Genomic DNA, 21,566 nt, shown 5'->3' with positions numbered 1-21,566 from the left:
ATAACGGCCAGCTTGAAGGGTCTTTGGGACATGACCCAGAGATAGAGATGAGTGAGAATGAAGACTTGAGTAATGGTGCTGAAAATTCAGCTTTGCCATCACAGGAATAAATTACTTTAAATATATCATTTTAAAATATATGAAGAAAACATTTTTTTTATTTTCACAAATGTACTTTTTTTTCATTAGCAACCCCAAACTTGAATGGTATAGTGTAAAAATGTTCTTAGGAAAAGTACCAAAAATGTGAATGGGTTGAGGATTTGAGATAAAACACCAGCAGGAGAAACCAGAGAGAGAGGTGAAGAAAGCTTGTCAGAGACATGCGAAAACTTTATTTAGGTTACACGAAAGTCCCCTGGCTGTTGTGTGGGCTGAACACCACACTGCTGTCAGGATCCTCACATCAGCTGCCAAAGCTGATATACACACACACACACAAAGCTGACAGCCAGTGAAAGTTCATCCACAACAGCAGCAGTATCAGCATTGACTGTGTGTGCCAAGGTGACACGAGGCCTAACTCTTTCCGTCTCTTACTGGTGTAACATCTAACTGTCTTTGTGTGTAGGATGGCCTATCGCCGGAGTGAGGAGGATGAGGAAGAGGCCGCCCGTGAGCGCAGACGAAGAGCGCGACAGGAGAGACTGCGCAGTAAGGACAGTGAAGAGGTGGCCTACAAACCTGAGACCCCGGAGTTAAACAACAGCCACAGGTAAAACATAGACACCCTTACCTACATCGTACATCACTGCAAAAAAACTCAACCGACTCAACCTGCATCTGAATATGCCTACTTCCGTACTATATAGTAGGTGAATAACAGTATGTGAACCGAGTAGCAATGTTCCCTCTAATTTCTTTTCTCGCTGAGCAACACGTTTCTCTTTTGGGCAGACATTTTTGTCATCTCAGCAAAAACATTCTTTATACCAAATCTGTACAGCATACATAAACACACACAAAAAAGTGGTTTCATCATGCAGTTATAACTTTTAACTTTAATATGCAATTTCTATTTTATTTAACCCTTGGTGTAACTTAGTGATATATTAAATATATATAAAAAATTAAGAATTCTGAAGTCAAATTAAGCACAATTTAATTTGACTGGGTTTTTTTTAAATGCTGTTAACTGTACAAATCTTCTTTATCAAGAAAAACAAAACAAAAAATCTCCCCCAAAACAGTTAAGTTCTTTATAATGAAATATAATATAATATAATATAATATAATATAATATAATATAATATAATATAATATAATATAATATAATATAATATATGAAAGAAAATTAAGCAGTTACACTAAGATTGTTTTTATTGGTGACAGGCAGCATTAAACCATCAAACTTAAATGTTTGTTTATTACTTATGAATTTCCAATATTTTCTATAGCAGGTTTTTTGTTTGTTTACTTTTTAATGGCAAGGATCCTTAAACAATCCCCTGTTATATAATTATAACAGCCTATAATATAAAAAAACGAATTATAATATTTAAACGGATATAGGCTATTATATCAGTTAAAAACAAAAAAACAAAACAAAAAACACCTGAAGTAATTAAAGGTATCATTACATGGCTTCTTGTTTATATACTATTGTCTGAGGTCAACTTATGACTTTCACATTTTTTTTACATTCAAAAACATCATAACTAATAAATAATTGGTTATTTTCTACACTGGTTTTGAGGCTCTTTCCGAAAGGCTCGTTTCGGATGGGCGTGCCGCACCCGAAGTAAACGCCCACAGCTAGGATTGGATCAGTTCACATGAGGGAAGGAATACCAAATCTGTACAGCATACATAAACACACACAAAAAAGTGGTTTCATCATGCAGTTATAACTTTTAACTTTAATATGCCATTTCTATTTTATTTAACCCTTGGTGTAACTTAGTGATATATTAAATATATATAAAAAATTAAGAATTCTGAAGTCAAATTAAGCACAATTTAATTTGACAGGGTTATTGTTTTGAAATTGTTTTGAAAGCGACAACCGGAATAATTCTCTGACGGGGCTCAGTCTTAACTTCTTTATCCAACAAACACAAAAATGTTTTTTCTCTCATCCACCCGTGAATTTTTATTTTAATTTTTGGATTACTTGGCCGCCTGATCGGTGGATATAAGCGTGAAGCGCACGCACACACGCGTGCGTAGGCTCTTCAAACACAACGAAGATCAAAAAATTAATATTACTTCACTATTTAAGATTCACCGGCCTGCCGACATGGTTACGTTTTGGTAGCCTGTCTGGAAAACATGTAGCCCCAGGCAACAAATAAGGGATTCTCCAGTATGCTCTGTTAGACACTTCACGTACACATAATCAGTACGATCTATAACAATGCAATACTATCGCATATTAAAAAAAAATTGTTATTATCATAAGTGTGCTGCACCATTCCTGTCCTATCCAATATAGAAGGCACAGCATTGTGTTTTAATCTCAATATGTCTGCAAGTCCCGTGTGGACCTGTGTCTTGTTTACAAATGATTATCTTGCAATCTTCAGCGTGTTTATTGCTTGGTAACATGATCAGTTTAGCTCCACGAGTCGGTGGGCAGGGCTACAGAAGCAGCGTACACACTGAGGCGGCGTTTCACCCTTCTAATTCGTCATTGATTTGAGAGCCTCATTTTCTGGGCCTAGAAAAGCTTCTCTTTAACTAAAAAGGAAGTTTTCAGCTTTGAAACTTACAGGATATTCTTATATTACCACAACCTTTTATATATCAAAGGCATTAAATAGATCTATACCTAAATATGTGCAAGGGAACAACATATGAATATAGTTATCTTAACATCTCTGAAACCCAAACCACACACACATCTATTTAAACTGACATGTTACTGAGGTGTTTGAAAGGTGGTGAGTTTGTACGCTACACTTATGGTGGGTGTGTATCTGTAAATGTCTGTTTTGTTACAGTGCTGTGCCCATCATCCGTTATTTCCACCACTTAATCAAGCTACTCTTCTTTAAAATATGATGACATTTTATTTCATGTCTTTTCTTTTCACGTTGCCTCTTATATTGAGCTATTTGAACTGCAAAAAAGAGTCTGCCGCTCACACGTGACATCATTCTCTTTCTATGAAACCTGTAAACCGCATTCACCAGTTCTAACACTATGGCGATACTAACTCTATAGCCAATAATATCTGTCCGTGTCCAATAATATATTCGTTCTGCGTGGCAGCATAGAGGGAACATTGCAGAGTAATATGTCAGAATTTGTAGTATTCATATAGATACTTAATATTTAAGCAAAATTACAAAAAGGGGTCATGACATATTTTGAAATTTCAGAGGTGCTTATACCATTAAAATATCTTGCAAGTTTCATTAAATGTCTTCTTCATTATAAACAAAGCATTTATTAAATCAAGCTCCTAAAACAGGTCACACAGGCAAAAAGATTTGCATGTGACTACATTCATATGATATTTGAGTGTTGCACTGCATCAAACCCATTACAGTCACTGATGCTGCCTGCATACAGTATTCAGATGCGCAGTCATGGTTTGTTTGTTTTTTAAACGAGGCACGGTGTAATGCAGAGTTTTCAAATAAACTTTTGAAAGATGAAGCAGCCAACTGTATTGGATCTAACAGCAGCCTTAGCAAAAACCATACTGTAAGTAAATTATTTCATAATGCTTTGTTTGTAAATGACTACGTTTAAATGAGCTCCAATAATGCGATTTTTCTAATAATCAGAATTATGACTATTTCATGTAAACTTGAGTGAAAAGTTCTCTCATGTCATGTAAACATCTTACTGTTACATCAACATTAAGACCTTTTTCTAATTATAGAAATAAGAGCATTATCTGTGCATATGTAAACGTATCAGTGATGGTTTCAAATAAATTATATTTTTAAACACGTGACCCGAGTGGGCTTTGATACCTATACAGTATCAAATTTCTGTTTCTTAAACAGTGACGTTAGCCAATCAGTAGTTTACTGGCAAGCCAGAATAGTATTTTTTTTTTCCTCATATGTATAGCGAGTTTAACTGTACAAATCTTCTTTATCAAGATATTCTTTTTTTTTAAATCTCCCCCAAAACATTTGATACTTGTTCTTATTGTTTTTGCAAAAAACTTTTTTGCTAAATTATAAGTGAACTTTACATATTAAACATATTAAAATAATTTAAAAAAAAGTATGTCATGACCCCTTTAAGATATTAAAATATTAGAATACTAGACTTAATATGTAAAATATTTTACAAAATGTAAATGTTTCTTGTTTTTAGAATATTTAGGTCATTTTAATGGAAAACAAGACAAAAATACTAAGCAAGTACATTTTTGGAAGTGATGGGACAGAAATTTCGATATGTATCTCACTTTTTTTTGGGCCTGACTTTCTGTCTGTAATCTGCAGCTTTAGTGGGCGGCATCTAATAAATAACTTCCTGTAGTGGGTCAGCATTGCGGAAGCAGTGGCATGTTCAGACACTGAGGCTTTGTGCAATGAATGGACACAGAAGACAGTCAAACAAGACCAGAATTGTTCTCGATGTGTGACCAGACATAGCTCCATCTATTGTCAATAGTGCTGACGCAGGGTAAACGTTTGCCAAGCGGTGCAGTCAGACTACATTAACCTACAGTGGCAGGATTATGGCAGTCTACGTCCTTGTGCACGCTGGTTATGCAGCCCTAGAAAAAGGAAAAGGGAATACAGGTCCACTTTAAACCTTAATCATTTTTTTGGGATTGTAATGTTGTGTAAGAACCAAATATCAGTTGATTTGGCACCAGTGTTAATGTTGCAAATTGTAAGTTATATTTTATACACTACTGTTCAAAGGTTTTGATTCTGTAAGATTTTTGTATGTTTTTAACATAGGTCTCAAATGCTCACTAAGCAAAATGAATTTGATTTAAAAAACACTAAATAACTTGACACATTTCTTGTCATAAACAAGCCACTTTTTTCTCCAAATATTGCTATTGAAAAGCAAATCACTCTATCTCTAGTAATATATGTGATATTTTGTTGTCTATATTCTACCTTATTTTCTTCTTGCACTGCCTCTCTAAAGCGTTACGGTGACAGAGAGCATATCCACCTCAGTGATGACCTCTGGCGGGATGGGAGAGGGGGACGAGGAGGAACAGGCCCTGTTGGAGCGCCTGGCTAAGAGAGAGGAGCGCAGGCAAAGGAGGATGAAGGAGGCACTGGACAGACAGGAGGATGAGGACACCAGCCAAACCTCAGAACGTAGCGTTGGTCTGCGGCGCAACCGAAGCTACGAGGCAGAGGAGGAGCACAACAGCAAGGAGGTGGAGAAAGAGGAGGAGAAACAGGCGGAAGAGGAGGAGGAGGAGGAGGTGGTTGTTGAGGAAAAGCCACGGAGGTCTTATTTGAGAGAGCAGGTGTGCATTTCTTTTTTTATGGTTTGTTAGACCACAAGAACTTGCATTTTTGGTTTGTTTATGGCATGTAACTTTGTTCACCTGTAGGAGTCCGTTGAGGAAATATCTAAAATACTTGATGAGGTATGATGAGGGTTTTTTCCCCCCCAAAATTTGTTTTTCTCTATTGTTTGACGCAACAAAGCATGTGACTGCAGTTCCATTCATAGGACAATAATGAGCAAGATGCTGTGCCTTCTTCTGAAGTACGTGAGGTGATTTTAAATGAAGACGTAGATGATTCCACAGTTATTTCGGGGACGGATGTGGAAAATGGCACCGCAGAACTCACTGCAGGTGTACGCGAGGAAAAGAGTGAGATAGAGGAATTGACAGAGAATGGAGAGGATGGAATGAGAGAGGCAGAACACTTTGAGAAATATGAGACAGAGATTTCAGAAAATGACCAGTCTTTGGTAAGAGATGAGTTGTGTTTTGAGGTGTGCATAAGGACGGATGGTTTAGATTTTGGGTGAGAGATGAACAGAAACGTTTATTTGTAAAGACCTCATGAAATCAATGGTTTCTGATGTTTAGTATGAGACTTTTTTCACAAATATGCATTTAAATAAGCCTTTTGCTGCCTTCTAGTCAAAATTGAATGTCTTAATATCACCAACGTTCATATGCTTACACAAATTTGTCGCTGTCAGACGGAAACCCTGTATCTCCAAAAACGTAACTTTTTAGGAAATGGAAAAAACTGTATTTTTAACATAAACACTGTTTTGTCAAAGTTGTTATTGTGGAATAACAACGATAGCAATATATTATTCACATTTGACCAAAATCAAGCTCAAAATGGAGTTATGAGGTTTTTGATCATTGAATTTCTGAAAAATTTTGGACATGTGTATTTTGTCTGTCATTAGAATGGCCGAAATTGAGGCTGCAAGTGCATCACATCATGTTTTCATCAACTTACACATTACAAAGTTTACTGTACCTATGTGGATACACAGTATTTTCTGTCATTTGGCCAAAATCTTATGTTATGAGAAATACTAGACTACGACTCTCTTCTCCACACCTCCAATACAGCCTTTATAAAGCGTTTTTCTTGTGAAAGAAATTGCTATTCTTATTTAAACAACCAGTTCTTTATTAACCCTTGTATTGCAAGCAAGCAGAAACGGTCCAAACTGTGTGCGCACTTCTTTCAAAATTGAAGCAAGGTGGAGTTAAGCGGTTTAATCAGCTGTTTGAGGATCCAATAGAGTCGCAAGTTTTAGTCACAAGCACAAAAGGTTGACGAATTGTAATGATCTTTAAAAAAATACAATGTTTCTGCCCGACAGCGGTGGTGTGATGCTCAGAAAATTATGTATAAACAAAAATTGCCAATGTTAGCATTTATTTATCAGGTATTCTGATATCAACAAAGATCATTTATCATGTTTTGACTCATTGATGCATTTTGTTTGCTTGAAATGATATTTTATCATTGACTGTGGACATCTCCCTGAGTGCCACATGTTCTCATGACATGTTATGATCTTGCCACGGTCAGGTTCAAATGTTTACCTGAGTTTCAAGTTGAAAGTCCCAATTCGAGTGCCATTCCTTTGCAGTGGGTAGTTGGGAGCATATTTCTAGACCATATTGAGTAATTTATTAGATTTTTTTTCTCAAAGGCATAGGTTTGTTTGACCAATGAAAAAAAAAAACCTAATACAACCTGCCTCCGGTAGCAAATAGCAAATAGTAGATTATTAACTCTTTTCATATTTTGAAATATGCCAACACAAAAAACAAGTACTTTCATGGGGTCTTTAACAGCTTTAGATACAAAAGTCAATTCATGTCTTACTATTTTTCATTGCAGCCATAACATTTCCTGCCCAAAATCCTAAATCACTCCAGGCACTATTTGAGCACAGTGTGTAGTGTTTTTTTCACCAACGCGCACAACTATCAGTGCATTTCACATTAAACAACGCAGGTTTAAAATCTGCTCAATGATTAGCGGTTACACACCGTGCGTTCACTGCTTGCTGCATGTCTATTGGGAGTTGATGGGTGTCTGCGTGTGTGTATACACCCCACACGTGTTCTAGTGAACCAGCATCACCCACATTTTGTTCTTCCAAAACTCTTCCAGCGGTCTCTCTCTCTCTCTCTCTCTCTCTCTCTCTCTCTCTCTCTCTCTCTCTCTCTCTCTCTCTCTCTCTCTCTCTCTCATGTCTCACATGCATGCATATCTCATCCACACATCACTCACTTTTTCTTGTGTGTGTACAGATGGAAGATGAAGATGTGATGAGGAAGAATAAACAGCCAAATGGAGGAGTGTGTGAGGACAGCCCTCCCAAACACAAGAAAGCCGAGAGGACTTTCAGGTCAGTGCTCATTATATAAACAATTAATGATTGTGTTAGGATGGTCCAGGCTTTCTTTTTCCAAACAATTTAGAGTTCCCAGAATTCCATGTTTGGCAGCCTGTAGATCTGTAATGCTATGTCCCAATTTGCATACTATATGTCCTAAATAGTATTCCAAATTAGAATTAGTGTCCCAAATAGTAGTATGTTGAAATGAGTTTTCCAAAAATACCCGGATGGTTTCCGGTTAGAATCTCTACACAATCCAATGGCTAACGTTGACCACAACTTATTGTGCACTGGACAAGGATTCGATTAAAACTACTAACATGAATAAAACATGTTTTTTTTTAAAACTACAAAATTGGCTGATGTGTGAGACTGATGGTTAAGTAGACAGGTTTAGATAAATAGGTTAGAGTTAATACTAATCAGTATCTAACCTGATGAAAAGATATCTGTTCAATCAATGTTATCCACATTATATTTTAAATCTGCCTCAGCATTGTGAACTTTGATAAAGATATGTTTGGTCATGTATGTTTGATGTATGTATGTTTAACTTTTAAATTCATCATTATGCGAACACATGAGGAGAGTTAAATGTAATAAAATGTGGAGGATTTTAACAGTGACAAGATAATTGACAGAGAAGTTTAAACTGTTAAAGATGAAGTAGCATGTATTTATTCTGCTACATGTCTTTGTTCTGCTCAAAATTATGCACTTTTCCTTAAAAACAGTACACTTTTATGGCATAATATACAGTAAAAAGGCAAATTGGGACACAGCATAAATCTCAGCATGACAATGTCTTGGAAGTGTTCTTTTTTTTTTATTTAGTACTTCCTGTGTGTGTGTGTGTGTGTGTGTGTGTGTCTGTGTGCGTGCGTGCGTGTGCATATGCGTGTGTTGTATTATGTTGTTTACCAGTGATTATTTTCGTTGTAGCAATTTAAACACACAGATTATAATTATCACATTACAATCAAACCAGTGTAAATAATAATAAATTCATGTTTAAAAAATATATATATAAATATTAACAATAAATATTTACATAATTTTCAATCTAATAGAAACTGTATTCCAGGTTTTCTTTATATCCTGCCTTTTTATATACAAGTTTTTTTTTCTAAATAAATATCCTGGGGTTTGACCAGAACATAAATGTGTCCATAAATTCATGCAAAACTCTATATATCTATACATTTATTTGTGACAAATATAAGCTATTTCCTTGCACCAGTAACTAGCAATCAATGCATTTTAAATGGAACCTTCTGTAGACTTTTTCATCATATACATATGTGTGGTCACATCTAAACATTTAACTAATGTTGTAACTTTTACACAGCAGGAAATTGTTAAAAGCACATAAAAACACCCCTTGTGTGCAAATACAGAACGTTGAAATGATCATACAGATCAAATAATCACATTCCACTTGTCTGGTTGTTTTTTACCTTGTTGAGTTATGAGTTATTTCTGCGTCCAGCTATATTTACACCCTGAAGACCTTTCAGGCTTTGCGTGATGAGGTATTTGATGCTAGTCACCTGATCTTCTGTGTCCTGAGGGCTGTTCTCAGCTGTAACTGGAGACTGTGTTACCTTAGACAGGGGTGCTGATTCATTAAGTCTGTGTGTAAATAGGACGGGTTAAGAACGTGGACGTGTAAAGGTGTTGACAGACCTTTTAACCTGTGCGAGTAAGTGTTTGTTTGTCTGTGCGACAGCCGAGGCAGCTTGCGCTCTCCTGAGGCGCCGGAAATAGACGAGGCAGACGGCGAGGATGCTCGCTTGGAGGCCGAGAGAAAGCTGGAGGAACTGAAGAGGAGAAGAGATGAGATGGAGAGCGAGGAGTTCGAGAGGATGAGGCAGAAACAGCAGGAGGCCGAGGTGGAGCTGGAGGAGCTGAAGAGGAAGAGGGAGGAGAGGAGGAAGGTGCTGGAAGAGGAGGAGCGGCAGAGGAAGCAGGAGGAGGCCGAGAGGAAATCCAGAGAGGAGGTGTGTTCCTTTAACATCAATGATTCATTTCCTGGTCAGGTAACAGTTTCAATGGCGCTGTGGAATTTGCTTCAGTTCGCTTTTTTGCAAGCGGAAAATCTTGATGAGGGTCCTGGCATCAAAATTAGGTGACTCTTGTAAACAGCATTGTAAAAATGATATGATCGGTAAGTCATGGCAACTTATGTTATTATATTATTATAACTCATTTCAACTTTTTTTACTTGTTATAGCTATAGTATATATACAAGATTAAGCTCAGTTTTACCTAAAAATGTAAGTCATCAACTTAAGTTTGTAAGTTAAATACATGGCATAAATCATTATATCATATGACCATACTTGAATGTTTTATGGATGTCCTTTAAAAAATTAAAAAAGATTTATACAGTACAGTTGAGGGAATAAATAAAGTTAATACTTGTACTTAACAAGGATACATTAAACTAATTAAAAGTTACAGTAAGGACATATAAAAAAAAGGTGTTCATTTAAACTTTATATTCATCAAAGAATACAGAAAAAAAAACAAATTAACAATAGTGTATATACTATACATTTCTCTCATTACTGTAATAAAACAAATATCGATTAAAATGGGTCAGTCTAATAAAAGTGTGCTGTATGTATTTTAATGCTTAAAGCATCATGTTGTTAGCTTAGCTTTAACTGTAATTTGATATTAGGCCATTTGATATTAGAATGTGGTGTGAAAAAACTTTTGTATACTCTCTCTCTCATTACTGAACATAATTTACATTAACATTAGCGTGATCACACCCAGTGTGAGTTCCACATGAGTGCACATGATGAGTTTCAGTCTCTGGCTCTCTCAGTAGCGGGCAAGAAACACAGCCGTCCCTCCTCGTGGAGGCCCGCTCCTAGCATTGTAATGCAAATATGTTCCTTGTTCCTAATGAACAGAGGCAGTAAATGAAAAAGGACTAATTAGAGATTAGAGGGCCCCGTGCTGATGCTCGCGGGCCATGCCAAAAAACGTGGTGTAAATAAAAAGGCTTCTTTATGATTTCTCAGCTGCTGTGGAATGCGGCCGGCTGCCAGTTCACGTTACGCTTCCACAGAGAGACACGATAGACGTAGTCTTGATTTTGTTGTGTCTCATTATCATTCTCGTTTATTGCAAGAAGGACATCTTCTGGGACATGAGGATCCCTAATCAGACTGCTGGTGGTGTTTTGGTATGAAGCATGCCAGTGAGGTGATGAATGTGTATTTTATTCTTCAGGAGGAGAAGAGGAGGATGAAGGAGGAGATAGAGAAGAGAAGAGCGGAAGCGGCTGAGAAAAGGCAGAAAGTGGAGGATTCTGTGGAAGGAGAGACCAGGAAGCCCTTTAAGTGTGTCAGTCCCAGAGGATCCTCCCTGAAGGTCAGCCGCCACCCTCTCTCTCTCTCTGTCCACAGCTGTCAATCAGCCGACAGCATCAGCTGACTCATAGGAACACGCTGTCCCCTTGAAAAAGCAATTATCTGCCATATCTTGTAAACATAATGAGGAGGAGAACAGCTTGATGATTGTGCGTTAATGCAGCTGGTGTTCACTGAAGCATGTCTGTACTAGTGTAAAGGGAATAACCCATTTATGACCATCTTCCTCCAAAGTACCATAGCTACTAGTTATTATTTGTACAAAAAAATGGGTTTTTATTAATATATGAACCACCACTGTCATCAGAAAAGGACATTTCACATTTAAACACCCTGTTTAAGAGACCTTATACTACTTTATATAATTATGACAGTATATTTGACATTTTTTAGAATAGAATAGAATAGAATAGAATAGAATAGAATAGAATAGAATAGAATAGAATAGAATAGAATAGAATAGAATAGAATAGAATAGAATAGAATAGAATAGAATTTTGGTGTAAACTGTGCAAACTGTAAATCGTACTGAAAGACTTATTTATCCCTCCTATTCATCATATGCAGATGATACGTTCAGAGATCTGCTTTGTCATCATGTACACTGTATGTATTGCATGCTGTGTGATGTATTTGTGTGTTTTTTAAGTTGTTGTGTGGGTAGCTGCATTAGTTTGATATTGAATTGATGTGATATCAGCCATAATACAGGTTATCGATTGTAACAGTACTTGAATTCATATCAGACTTTCATAATTTCAGTATCGATTTTTAATATAAATATTGTATTTGATGCTGTACATCTAATTTCCACATTCTATTTCTGGTTCTCACATGCTTTGGATACGGGTTTCCTGCTGTCAGTGGTTTTGAAGTCAGATCTTTTCCTCTCTTCCCTTTGGAATCCATCTTTTTTCCAAAAATACAAAATGGCGCATTAGTGTTTTTGTGAGATAAAGCTGAGCTGCTCTCTTCAAGACGTGAACTCTAGGGGGATGCAGGAAGACCATTAGACTAATAGGATTACTGTAACCACATTCTAACGGAGCCGTTTCAAACACGCCTGAGAATGGGGAATTTCCTGCCGAGGAGTATTTTAGGAACTCCCACATTCAGTTAAGGGGGAAATGGATTTTTTTCAAGATAGCCTTACTTTTGGGGTTTGTATGTGTGTTGTCTGTGTGGTTTTTGTTGTTGCTTCACAGGAACACTTTCCCCCCTCTTAGCCCTGTTGTCATATATCATAAACACAGGCCACGGTTCCCACAGAGAGAGAGAGAGCGAGCTGAAAAGGGCCCTGCTTTTCCTGGCCCTGTGACAGTTTCATACCAAAAAGAACAGGCTAGTCTCTTGCCTCTCAGAATAGCCAAGTCCGACAGACAGTTTGCATCTGTGTGTGTGTGTGTGTGTGTGTGTGTGTGTGTGTGTGTGTGTGTGTGTGTGTGTGTGTGTGTGTGTGTGTGTGTGTGTGTGTGTGTGTGTTTTATGTGTGTGTTCCTCATGACCAAAGCAGTGACCTTTATTAAATCTATCCATTGTTTGATTTCTCTTTCCAGATCGGTGAGAGGGCAGAATTTCTCAACAGATCAGCCCAAAAGAGGTGATCACTTCTACTTTTATCCCTTGCTGACCTTTCATGAAAACATGTTATTCAACTTATCTCCTAAGCACAAATGTGTCCAAACGGGTCCAAAAAATAAGATTAATTACATAAATGAATAATCTGAACTATTAGGAGTACTTTTGGTTAGGTTAAAAGAATGTCCTGGTTCCAAAACAAGTTAAGCTTTCTCTACAGCATTTGTGGCACGTTGGTAATTACAACAGACAATAATGTTGACTCGTTCCTCATCCGTGCGTCCATCTATCTAGAAAGGGCTACCCATTCTAGCCATCTATCCATCTATCTATCGATCATTTAGCTGTCTAGCTAGCTGTATGTCTATGTTCATCTATCTATCCGTCCTTCCTTTCTTCCTTCCTTTCTTCCTTCCTTCTGTCTGTCCATTCTATCTATTTGTCCATCCGTCCGTCCATCCAATTATTTGTCACACATGAACAGTTGTCATGATAATCTTTGATTGTGAAAATGATGCTTATAAATACCAGCATGAGCTGACGTGTGTGTGTGTGTGTGTGTGTGTGTGTGTGTGTGTGTGTGTGTGTGTGTGTGTGTGTGTGTGTGTGTGTGTGTGTGTGTGTGTGTGTGTGTGTGTGTGTGTGTGTGTGTGTGTGTGTGTGTGTGTGTGTGTGTGTGTGTCAGTTCTGTGAAGGCATCTCATGCTCCTGTGGTGTCTAAGATTGATAACAGATTAGAGCAGTACACCACAGCAGTGCAGGTGAGTCCTACAGCATCATCTCTCAAAAGATGCATCTAAATTAAACACAGGTTAACATAAGATAGCAAAGTTTAATCTCTCCCTTTCCTTTCTGCCTTGCTCTCTCTGTTCAGAGCAACAAGGATGTCAGATCTCCCAGATCAGCTGCCATAGATCTTCCTATGGTGACGGACGGTATTCGCAATATCAAGAGCATGTGGGAAAAGGGGAATGTCTTCGGCTCTGGTGGAAGCCCAGCGTCAACCAATAAGGTTTGTGATGTTCATTTACATAGACTTATGGGTGGGGGAAGGGACCCCACTATTACTCTTGGACTCATTTCCTGTCCAACGTCACATACTGAACTTTAACCTTAAAGGGAGTGTTTTCTTCCGCCCCATACAGGATGCAGCTGGGATAAAGGTGGGCGTGGCTGGCCGCATTAACGATTGGTTGAATAAAACTCCAGAGACGGGCAAAATGTCAGGAGGAAGACCGGCGGTAAGCCTTTGACCCTGCCTATTACACGCTTGAGCTCTGCGTGCATTAGATCAGAGTGCGAGGAGTCTTGTTGTCTGGCACCACCTAGTGGTAATGTTTCTACACAAAGGGAAATAATACATAGCACTGAACTAAACCTGGTGTCTTTCTAAAACATTGGAAAGAGATTCATGGGAGGTTATGTTAATTTCAGTCATTTGTATGTACATTTGACTGTTTCTGTAATTACATAGAAGGTATAAAAGCGGTGGTTGTATTCAGGCTTTCTCTTATTTCCTTTGTGCAGTCGTTCCATCGCTGATTGGCTGATTATTTTAAAACTCTGGCTTCAATGTTCAAATATGGATGTAATATGAAAGGATGCTATAAATATATTTAAGTGTACAAATCTCTGTTAACCTAAAAAAGGAATCTGTGTAGTAGTTCAAAATTTGAATGTCGATATGCTATAAGTCAAAGTACTTGGTTCCCTTTATGTCAGTATAATTACAGAATATGACAAGTCTTTGTTAAATTAAGCAAATAATTGTCAAGAACATCTAAACTCAGTAATTATAAGTAGTTACAATTGTAATCACAACTGTTCTGCATTTTAAATTTCATCTGTTTACAGACAAAATTACATACTGTGCTAATTTCTGGGTACTTGTCCTCATCTGGGGAGTGGTTTCCTTACAGTTTCACGTTTTAGAAATCAGGATAAGGTTACAGTGGGAGTGTACACCTCATCTGTGATCGTCCATAGTGTTAACGTAATGGGACTGACCTTTGACCTGTTGCTCAAGTACAAAACCTATGAGTGCATTCTGACCAATTATGATCCAAGTTATTCAACTAAATATACAAATAAAATTAATTAATTACGTCCTATTTAATTCTATAAACTATAATACTGATCTGCCAACATTGTCGCTATATGATAAATTAAAATAAACAAAATAAACAAAAATTTCATTGCAATATTGTCCTGTTTGACACTGTGAAGCTGCTTTGAAACAATCGTCATTGTAAAAGCGCTATATAAATAAAGTTGATTGATTGATTGTTTGATTGATCACAATATCCTTATTCTAGTCTTTTTACTACTACTAATGTTTTAATAATGACATACAATAGACAAAATTGACTACAGCATTTTTAAATGCTACTTTGTTGTTGCACAAAAATGTTTTACAATTTTCAATTGTTCATTTATTAGTAAAATGAATAAACTTTACAAAACATCTTCATACCGGTATTTCACAGGCTCCAAACACTTCAAAAGTTTCATAATTAGTATATTTTAAATGTGTGTGTGTGTATATATATATATATATATATATATATAAAATGTATGTTATATCAACCAGCTTTATTTTCTGTCATCAATATGGTGCACCTCACCTTGGCCTTCACAGTTTTTTTTCCTGTCATTTTCTCTTCCTCTTTCACTGTTACTGTAGATTTCCTTTTGCTTCTTCCCCTGGGCTTCTTTTTTCTGCTCTCTCTTCTGCTCTCTCTCTTACTGCTGAATATCAGGTATGTCCCTTCCCTCCAAATATGCTCTCTTGCCTTGTGGACACTGGCATCCCTTATATCATTTATGTCAGATTGACGTGCATGTACATGTGTTTACATGAGTTGAGTAGTTCAGGGCCATCTCGCGAGTGATATTACACCACCCCTTTCTCCTCCTGCAGGACCTGAAACCAGGTGACGTGACCAGCAAACGCAGTCTATGGGAAAACAAAGGGTCCTCTGCTACCAAGGTAACCAAATACAGTTTTTTTTTCCCCAATTAGCCCGACTCTCGCTCTCTCTTTGTTATATACACATAACATTTTTCATATGCCCCTGGAGAATGAATTAATAAAGCACTTATGTGTCCAAACAGCAGGCTGTGGGTATTTTATAACCCTTAGGCATGCCATTAGGACTCTGGAGACAGTAACAGTCATAACACCACTCTAGCATGATATCTGCAGTATAATCCTGGAGAATAACATTGCCATAACATTGCCTGTGTGTTTTGTGTTTAAAGCCATCCCCTTGCTAATTGTCAACAGATCTGACCACCTTGAGGAGGTAAATGTTACTTTATCACATAGGAATGTATAGTGTTTGATTAGGCACACCTAATGCATTTATCACAAGATGGCTTAGGAACTGCAACTGGCTTGGTGTTTTTTTGTGTTTTTTGTTTTTTTTCACGAAGCTTCTCTCACACTCTTGCTCACTGCCACGAGAGCAGGCGGTTGGTTTGCAAGAATCAAGTGCTTTAAAGAACTGAAGTCACCAGGAGCAACTGTTGCACTTATTGACCTTATGTTAAGCTCCGTCCACATTGGTTACCATTACTCACTCAAGCAAGCATTACATAGATTTTAAAAGGAAAGAACTGGATATGTTCATAAACAGTGAACATTTTCCCCCCAGTAAAATGTGCTGATGAAGTGTGTGTGTGTGTGTGTGTGTGTGTGTGTGTGTGTGTGTGTGTGTGTGTGTGTGTGTGCGTGTGTGCGTGTGTGCGTGTGTGCGTGCGTGCGTGCGTGCGTGCGTGCGTGCGTGCGTGCGTGCGTGCGTGCGTGCGTGCGTGCGTGCGTGCGTGCGTGCGTGCGTGCGTGCGTGTGGGAGGGGGTATGGGGGTCAAATGGCAAATTTAATTTTTCTGCCATTTTAAGCAACCACACAAAACACCCTAGCAACTTCCTAGCAAACCTCCAGGATTCATCAGAAACTCCTTAGAAACCTCCCAGAATAGTACCACATAGCATAACATCCTGGCAGACATCCACACCACCCTATAATCATGGTTTTGCTAGGGCAAAACTTAAAGAAATTAAGCTATGCAGTAATGTGATTACAAGACTGAAATGATGACAGTACTGATGAAATGAGATTATGACAGTAAAATGAAAAGACAAAAGCCTCTTTTAATGGCAGTTGATAATGTTTCTGCAACATACCATAGTACTGTGAACTGATGCAATTTTTGCATTCTCATTTTAATCAATATGCAAATGTATTAACATTGATTTACCTTGGAATAAGAAAAAACTACTCGGCAGCTTGTGCCACTCTTACAGTGTAATCGGCTTGGTGTTATAATAAATTTAAAAAGTACAAATTTAAAACATAAAAACATCTCAAATTTAATTTACAAATATACAAACATTAAAAAAAAAAGCTTGTCTGATAATGTGGTGGATGGTAATTAGGGCGGAGCTTAGTAAAGGATCAATTTCACCTTCCCTCTCTCTTTCATTCGCTCTTTTTTTTTTTCCTCACACATAACACCCATCACCCCTTTTCATAGGACTCTGCCTATTGTGAGAAGATCTATTTTAATGCTGGCATGACTGGGATGCAGTTGACCAAACATGGCGGTTTATTCACATCACGAATAGAAACCAATTCCAGTTCTATCCCATCATCTGAACCTAAAAAGGCATTCCCACGAGTGCTGGGCATCATATTTTTATATCGACAGATCAAACAGATAATAATGGTAGTCATTCAGAGCGGGTGGCTCTATCTTTGGAACGGGCACAATAGAATCTACTGCTGGACTCTCCGCGAGGCGTCAAGATCAGGCCAAGGCCGCGGTTAGCCACAGATTGCAGTTTTGGCCCAGGCTGCTTAAAGGACTGGTAAATGGTGACGTAAAAAGCCTAATGAAGGGAAATCTGTGGTCATAACCGCACTGATGTTACCAAAACCAGCAGTGCTGTTTGGTCAGGAGTGGAAAGAATGAGGGTTTCACTTGTATGTGAATCTGGAAAAAGAGTGCTGTATGAAACCATGCTAAGCATGTTCATGTCATTGTACACGCAGCTTGTCAGCCACAAGTGCTTTCACTGATGACTTTTTGGGGCACGTTGGCACAAAAAAAATAAAAACCTGTTAAAAAGGAAATGTAAAATGAAATGTGAAGGCATAAGTGGAATACCAGACGGATGGGCTGGGAAGGACTCAGCCACACTGATTAGCACATTAGCTTTTATTAATGTTAATCTTATTCTGACTTTTTCTTTCTCTTTCTCCCTTTCTCTTTTTCCATCGTTTTTTTTTTTTAATTATACCTCACCCAGGTCGCAAGCAGAGGAGAGACCAAATCCGTCACCAATGGTAAGTGACAAGAAGATAAATTGTATTTGAGTTAAACCACGTCCCATTTCCAGTTTCCAACAAAATGCAATTTGTCGACTTGTAACTGCTGCATGATGTGACCCATCAATTGCCTGTGATTATATCACACATCTATGAAGAGCAAAGTTTTGGGCCAATAAGACTACAAAGTGTGTGGGGCTAGGGCTACCAAGTGCTATGCCACCGAAATTGGCCCTTTTTTGTGATGACAAGTTTTCACAGTTAGTAACACAATAAATCTAGCTATTTTTGCATATTTTCATGTATTTCATTCATAACACTATATTTTGTTGTGTTCCCCTCTATGGCGATATAACCGTGACGAAACCCCAGAAATGTGAAACCTAGCGATCGTCAGATGTACTATTGTCACGGCTGTGGCTAGATTGCAAAAAAAATGTTGGATTTACTTGAAAGAGATTTTGCTTTTAGGGTTTAGATAGCACAGTTCTAAAAGTGTGCTTGTTTGCACAGTGTTAGTTTTATCACATGTGTGTTTGCAATGTAGTTGTTTCTTTTGCCTATACACCAAAGCAAACATGGGGTCAAAATGAAGTCCTACTGTGAAGGGCAGGTCTTTCCATATTGCACAACACCCACAATCCCTCTGCCCGAAGCCCTTCTAATGATAAGTCATAGCTGCAGGCACTGGCTGCAGTGTTTTAAAATGCCTCTTTGGCATTGTTTTCTATTTTGAATGCCAGCCATTTGTTCCTCTATAAGAGGACACGGTGGCCTTCGGGCATGCCAGCCATTTTTTGGGTAATGGGCAACGGGTCTTTGCGTTAGCCTGCCCTGAACCGTCCTCCCCCACAATGGCCTACTCGTCTCAATATCACGCTGTGGATTCTAGGCATCTGTCAGTGCCAGCAGGGCTAAAGCTGCATGTTTGTCAAATTACTGCATGGGGCGGCAGATTAGCACACTCACATGCCGTATGGAGATGTCTTGAAAACTTACGTCCTTCCAACCAACCACTTAAAAATGGTCAAACACATGGACGTATTTCATTTTAGAGATTTTTTGAACTATATTTAGCTCTGGAGCACAAGAGAAAGGGTGCATGTTACAAATATACACAGCCAACCATACAAAGATTTAGAATTTACCTTATTCTCGGCTGAATGAAAAACATTACAAGCATGTATTCTTTTAACTCCTCTATTGTCTTTTAAAGGGCAAAAATGTGACCTAGATCCCATAAAGAACAGGCAACAATCATGTTTAAACATGTTTTTGGACAATAATTATTTTATAAATTTAATTTTGAGTCAAATTTTACATGCTAGAAATCCAATTATTTCAAGGGTTCTATGTGAATTACAACAAGGTTGTGTTTATTTGATCAAAAGCTGAAATATTGTGTGGAAGGTATTACGATTTAAATTAAAAAAACATTTTCTATTTAATATATTTTGAATTGTTTTTCATTATTATTAACCCAGTGTCACATGTCCTTCTGCACTGATTTGCTGCTTAAAAAACATTTCTTATTATTATTGTTGTTGAAATATGCTTACATTTTTTGTGTAAACCATTATACTTATTTTTTTTTAATGCACAGTGCTTTTTTTCAGTGATGAATGAAAAGTTCAAAAGAACAGCATTTATTTAAAATAGAAATATTATAAATATTTTTTGTCTCTTTTGATAAATTGAATGCATCCTTGCTGAATAAAAGTCTTAATTTATAAAAAATAAAAATAACTTCTAAAATACTAAATAGTAAAAAATTGGATGAAAGTGTGTGTCATCAAATTAATTTTCTTGTAATTGTATGTCTTTTTTCTCTTTACAGGAACGGGCCATTAACCTTTCAAAGATGCTAGAGAGGCAGGGACCAAGAGAATGCACAACATTCCTTTTTCAAACTTTTTTTAATACCAAAAAAACAAAAAAAACAAAAAACACAAGCATTTTATACTGCCAGGAAGATCTGATATGTTTGTAGACACAGTATAAAAGAGAGAAAAGTAAAAAGTAAAAAAAAAAAATAATAATTAATACAAAATTTGATATATATATATATATATTTTATCACTGTATTCACAGGCCACAATCTTGCACCATCATAACATAAAAGCAGTTGCATGTACCTTCTGTTAAACTGAAAAGTAGGCTGTGAAAATGAGCAATCCGACTTTCATTTGTTAAGATTATTTAACAATTATGTAAAAGCAGCCAGCTCAAAATATTACAAGATTCCTTGGATAGGAGGACGAGGAGTAGCATTCCGAATTGTCTTTTGTCAAATCATAAATAATTTTAAACATGTTAGTTACCCTTCTCACCTGTTAATTTATAACTAAAGCAAAGCTTCACCTTGCATTTCATACATGTTCGCCAGTTCCAGAGCACCAGTAGAGTAGCTGTATTTTGTACTTTGTCGTAATGACACTTTTTTTTTTTTAAATGTCTTAATAATATATGTTAGCACATAGTGTAAGTTTTTGTAATTAACTATATATTTTACTGCTTGATACAAAATGGTCTTTGCTTTTTCTTTCAATATTATTTTATATCAAAGCAATTTTTAATTCAGCAGAAGTCCATTATAGTCCAACCGTTATCATTATTACAGTATCTTTGGCTTTTTTGTACTCTTGGAAACACTGGTCTGAAGTTGTTTGTGACCATCTTCCTGTTAGTGTTAATCACTATGAGTCAAATAATATGTGGAATAATCGGTATTGGTTAAAAACAAAAAAAAGAACTTGAAAGAAATGGAACATGCACTTTTTTGGCTTAAATTACATATTTGGTCAGTACATTTCACAATTCTTGCATATAATGCAAGCCTTGGTTAATCCAAAAACACATCCTGATTTCAGCAAGGACAAGGATGTAGTCAAAAGTCAATACATGTTTATAAATGTTTCATTTTTGAGTGTCTTTTTGAGTGTGTTGCAGTCGATTCATACTAAAATGCAACACGGATGTTGTCAGCGCTAGTTGGCAGAACATTAGTAGCGTCATCATTTAAACATGCTACATTTCTGACGTCTTTTGTCAAAGAATATCCAGTTCTGCCGCTGTAGCTTAATGCTCATGTCTAAAGGTTCAAAGTTCCTGTATTCTGCTTGTATTTTTTGACAATCAAGTTTTTTACTATTTGTTTCATCTTTGTAAACAGCTATGTATTGTTTCAGAGTAACACTATGCAAGTCTCACCACCTTTAAATGCAATTACCTTGTTACAAATATGACCATTTGTAGCCAATAGTTCCATACAGAGCAACATTGTATCATTGTCTCAGTGACCACAATAAAGAGACCAATGAAAAACACCTGTGATAGTGTGCTTCTCAATACTCCACCAGACTGCTACGCTAAAGCCATACATCTCTTAACTGTCATGCTCCACTCCCTCTAACAATAGGCTCAGTTCCGGCAGCCAATCAGAGCCAAGCAGTGTGCTCACATGATCTGTCAGGTCTGTATTAGGTGAGCTTTGAGT

General features: G+C 37.2%; 1 protein-coding gene across 5 annotated transcripts in view; it reads left to right on the top strand.

Annotated features, from left to right (window-relative positions):
- Positions 1–21,396, top strand: part of cald1a (caldesmon 1a) — a 56,098-nt gene extending 34,702 nt beyond the window's left edge. For 2 of the 5 annotated variants that reach the window (XM_067428416.1, XM_067428417.1), the window contains exons 3-16: positions 572–715; positions 5,074–5,407; positions 5,495–5,530; positions 5,617–5,862; positions 7,688–7,785; positions 9,506–9,776; positions 11,023–11,163; positions 12,719–12,762; positions 13,426–13,501; positions 13,615–13,752; positions 13,886–13,981; positions 15,661–15,729; positions 18,052–18,088; positions 19,908–21,396. In XM_067428416.1, coding sequence (XP_067284517.1) covers positions 572–715; positions 5,074–5,407; positions 5,495–5,530; positions 5,617–5,862; positions 7,688–7,785; positions 9,506–9,776; positions 11,023–11,163; positions 12,719–12,762; positions 13,426–13,501; positions 13,615–13,752; positions 13,886–13,981; positions 15,661–15,729; positions 18,052–18,088; positions 19,908–19,921 — 1,744 coding nt within the window. In that variant the 3' untranslated portion in view covers positions 19,922–21,396. Of the gene's footprint in view, positions 1–571; positions 716–5,073; positions 5,408–5,494; positions 5,531–5,616; positions 5,863–7,687; positions 7,786–9,505; positions 9,777–11,022; positions 11,164–12,718; positions 12,763–13,425; positions 13,502–13,614; positions 13,753–13,885; positions 13,982–15,660; positions 15,730–16,001; positions 16,046–18,051; positions 18,089–19,907 lie in introns of all 5 variants that reach the window. The other 3 variants (XR_010899707.1, XM_067428419.1, XM_067428420.1) reach the window with 3 other exon arrangements.
- Positions 21,397–21,566: the final 170 nt, after the last annotated feature.

The sequence above is a fragment of the Pseudorasbora parva genome, chromosome 20 (assembly GCF_024679245.1).
Source record: "Pseudorasbora parva isolate DD20220531a chromosome 20, ASM2467924v1, whole genome shotgun sequence".
Classification (NCBI taxonomy): domain Eukaryota; kingdom Metazoa; phylum Chordata; class Actinopteri; order Cypriniformes; family Gobionidae; genus Pseudorasbora; species Pseudorasbora parva.
Note: the sequence above shows the minus strand (reverse complement) of the source record. Positions and strands in the feature narration are given on the sequence as shown.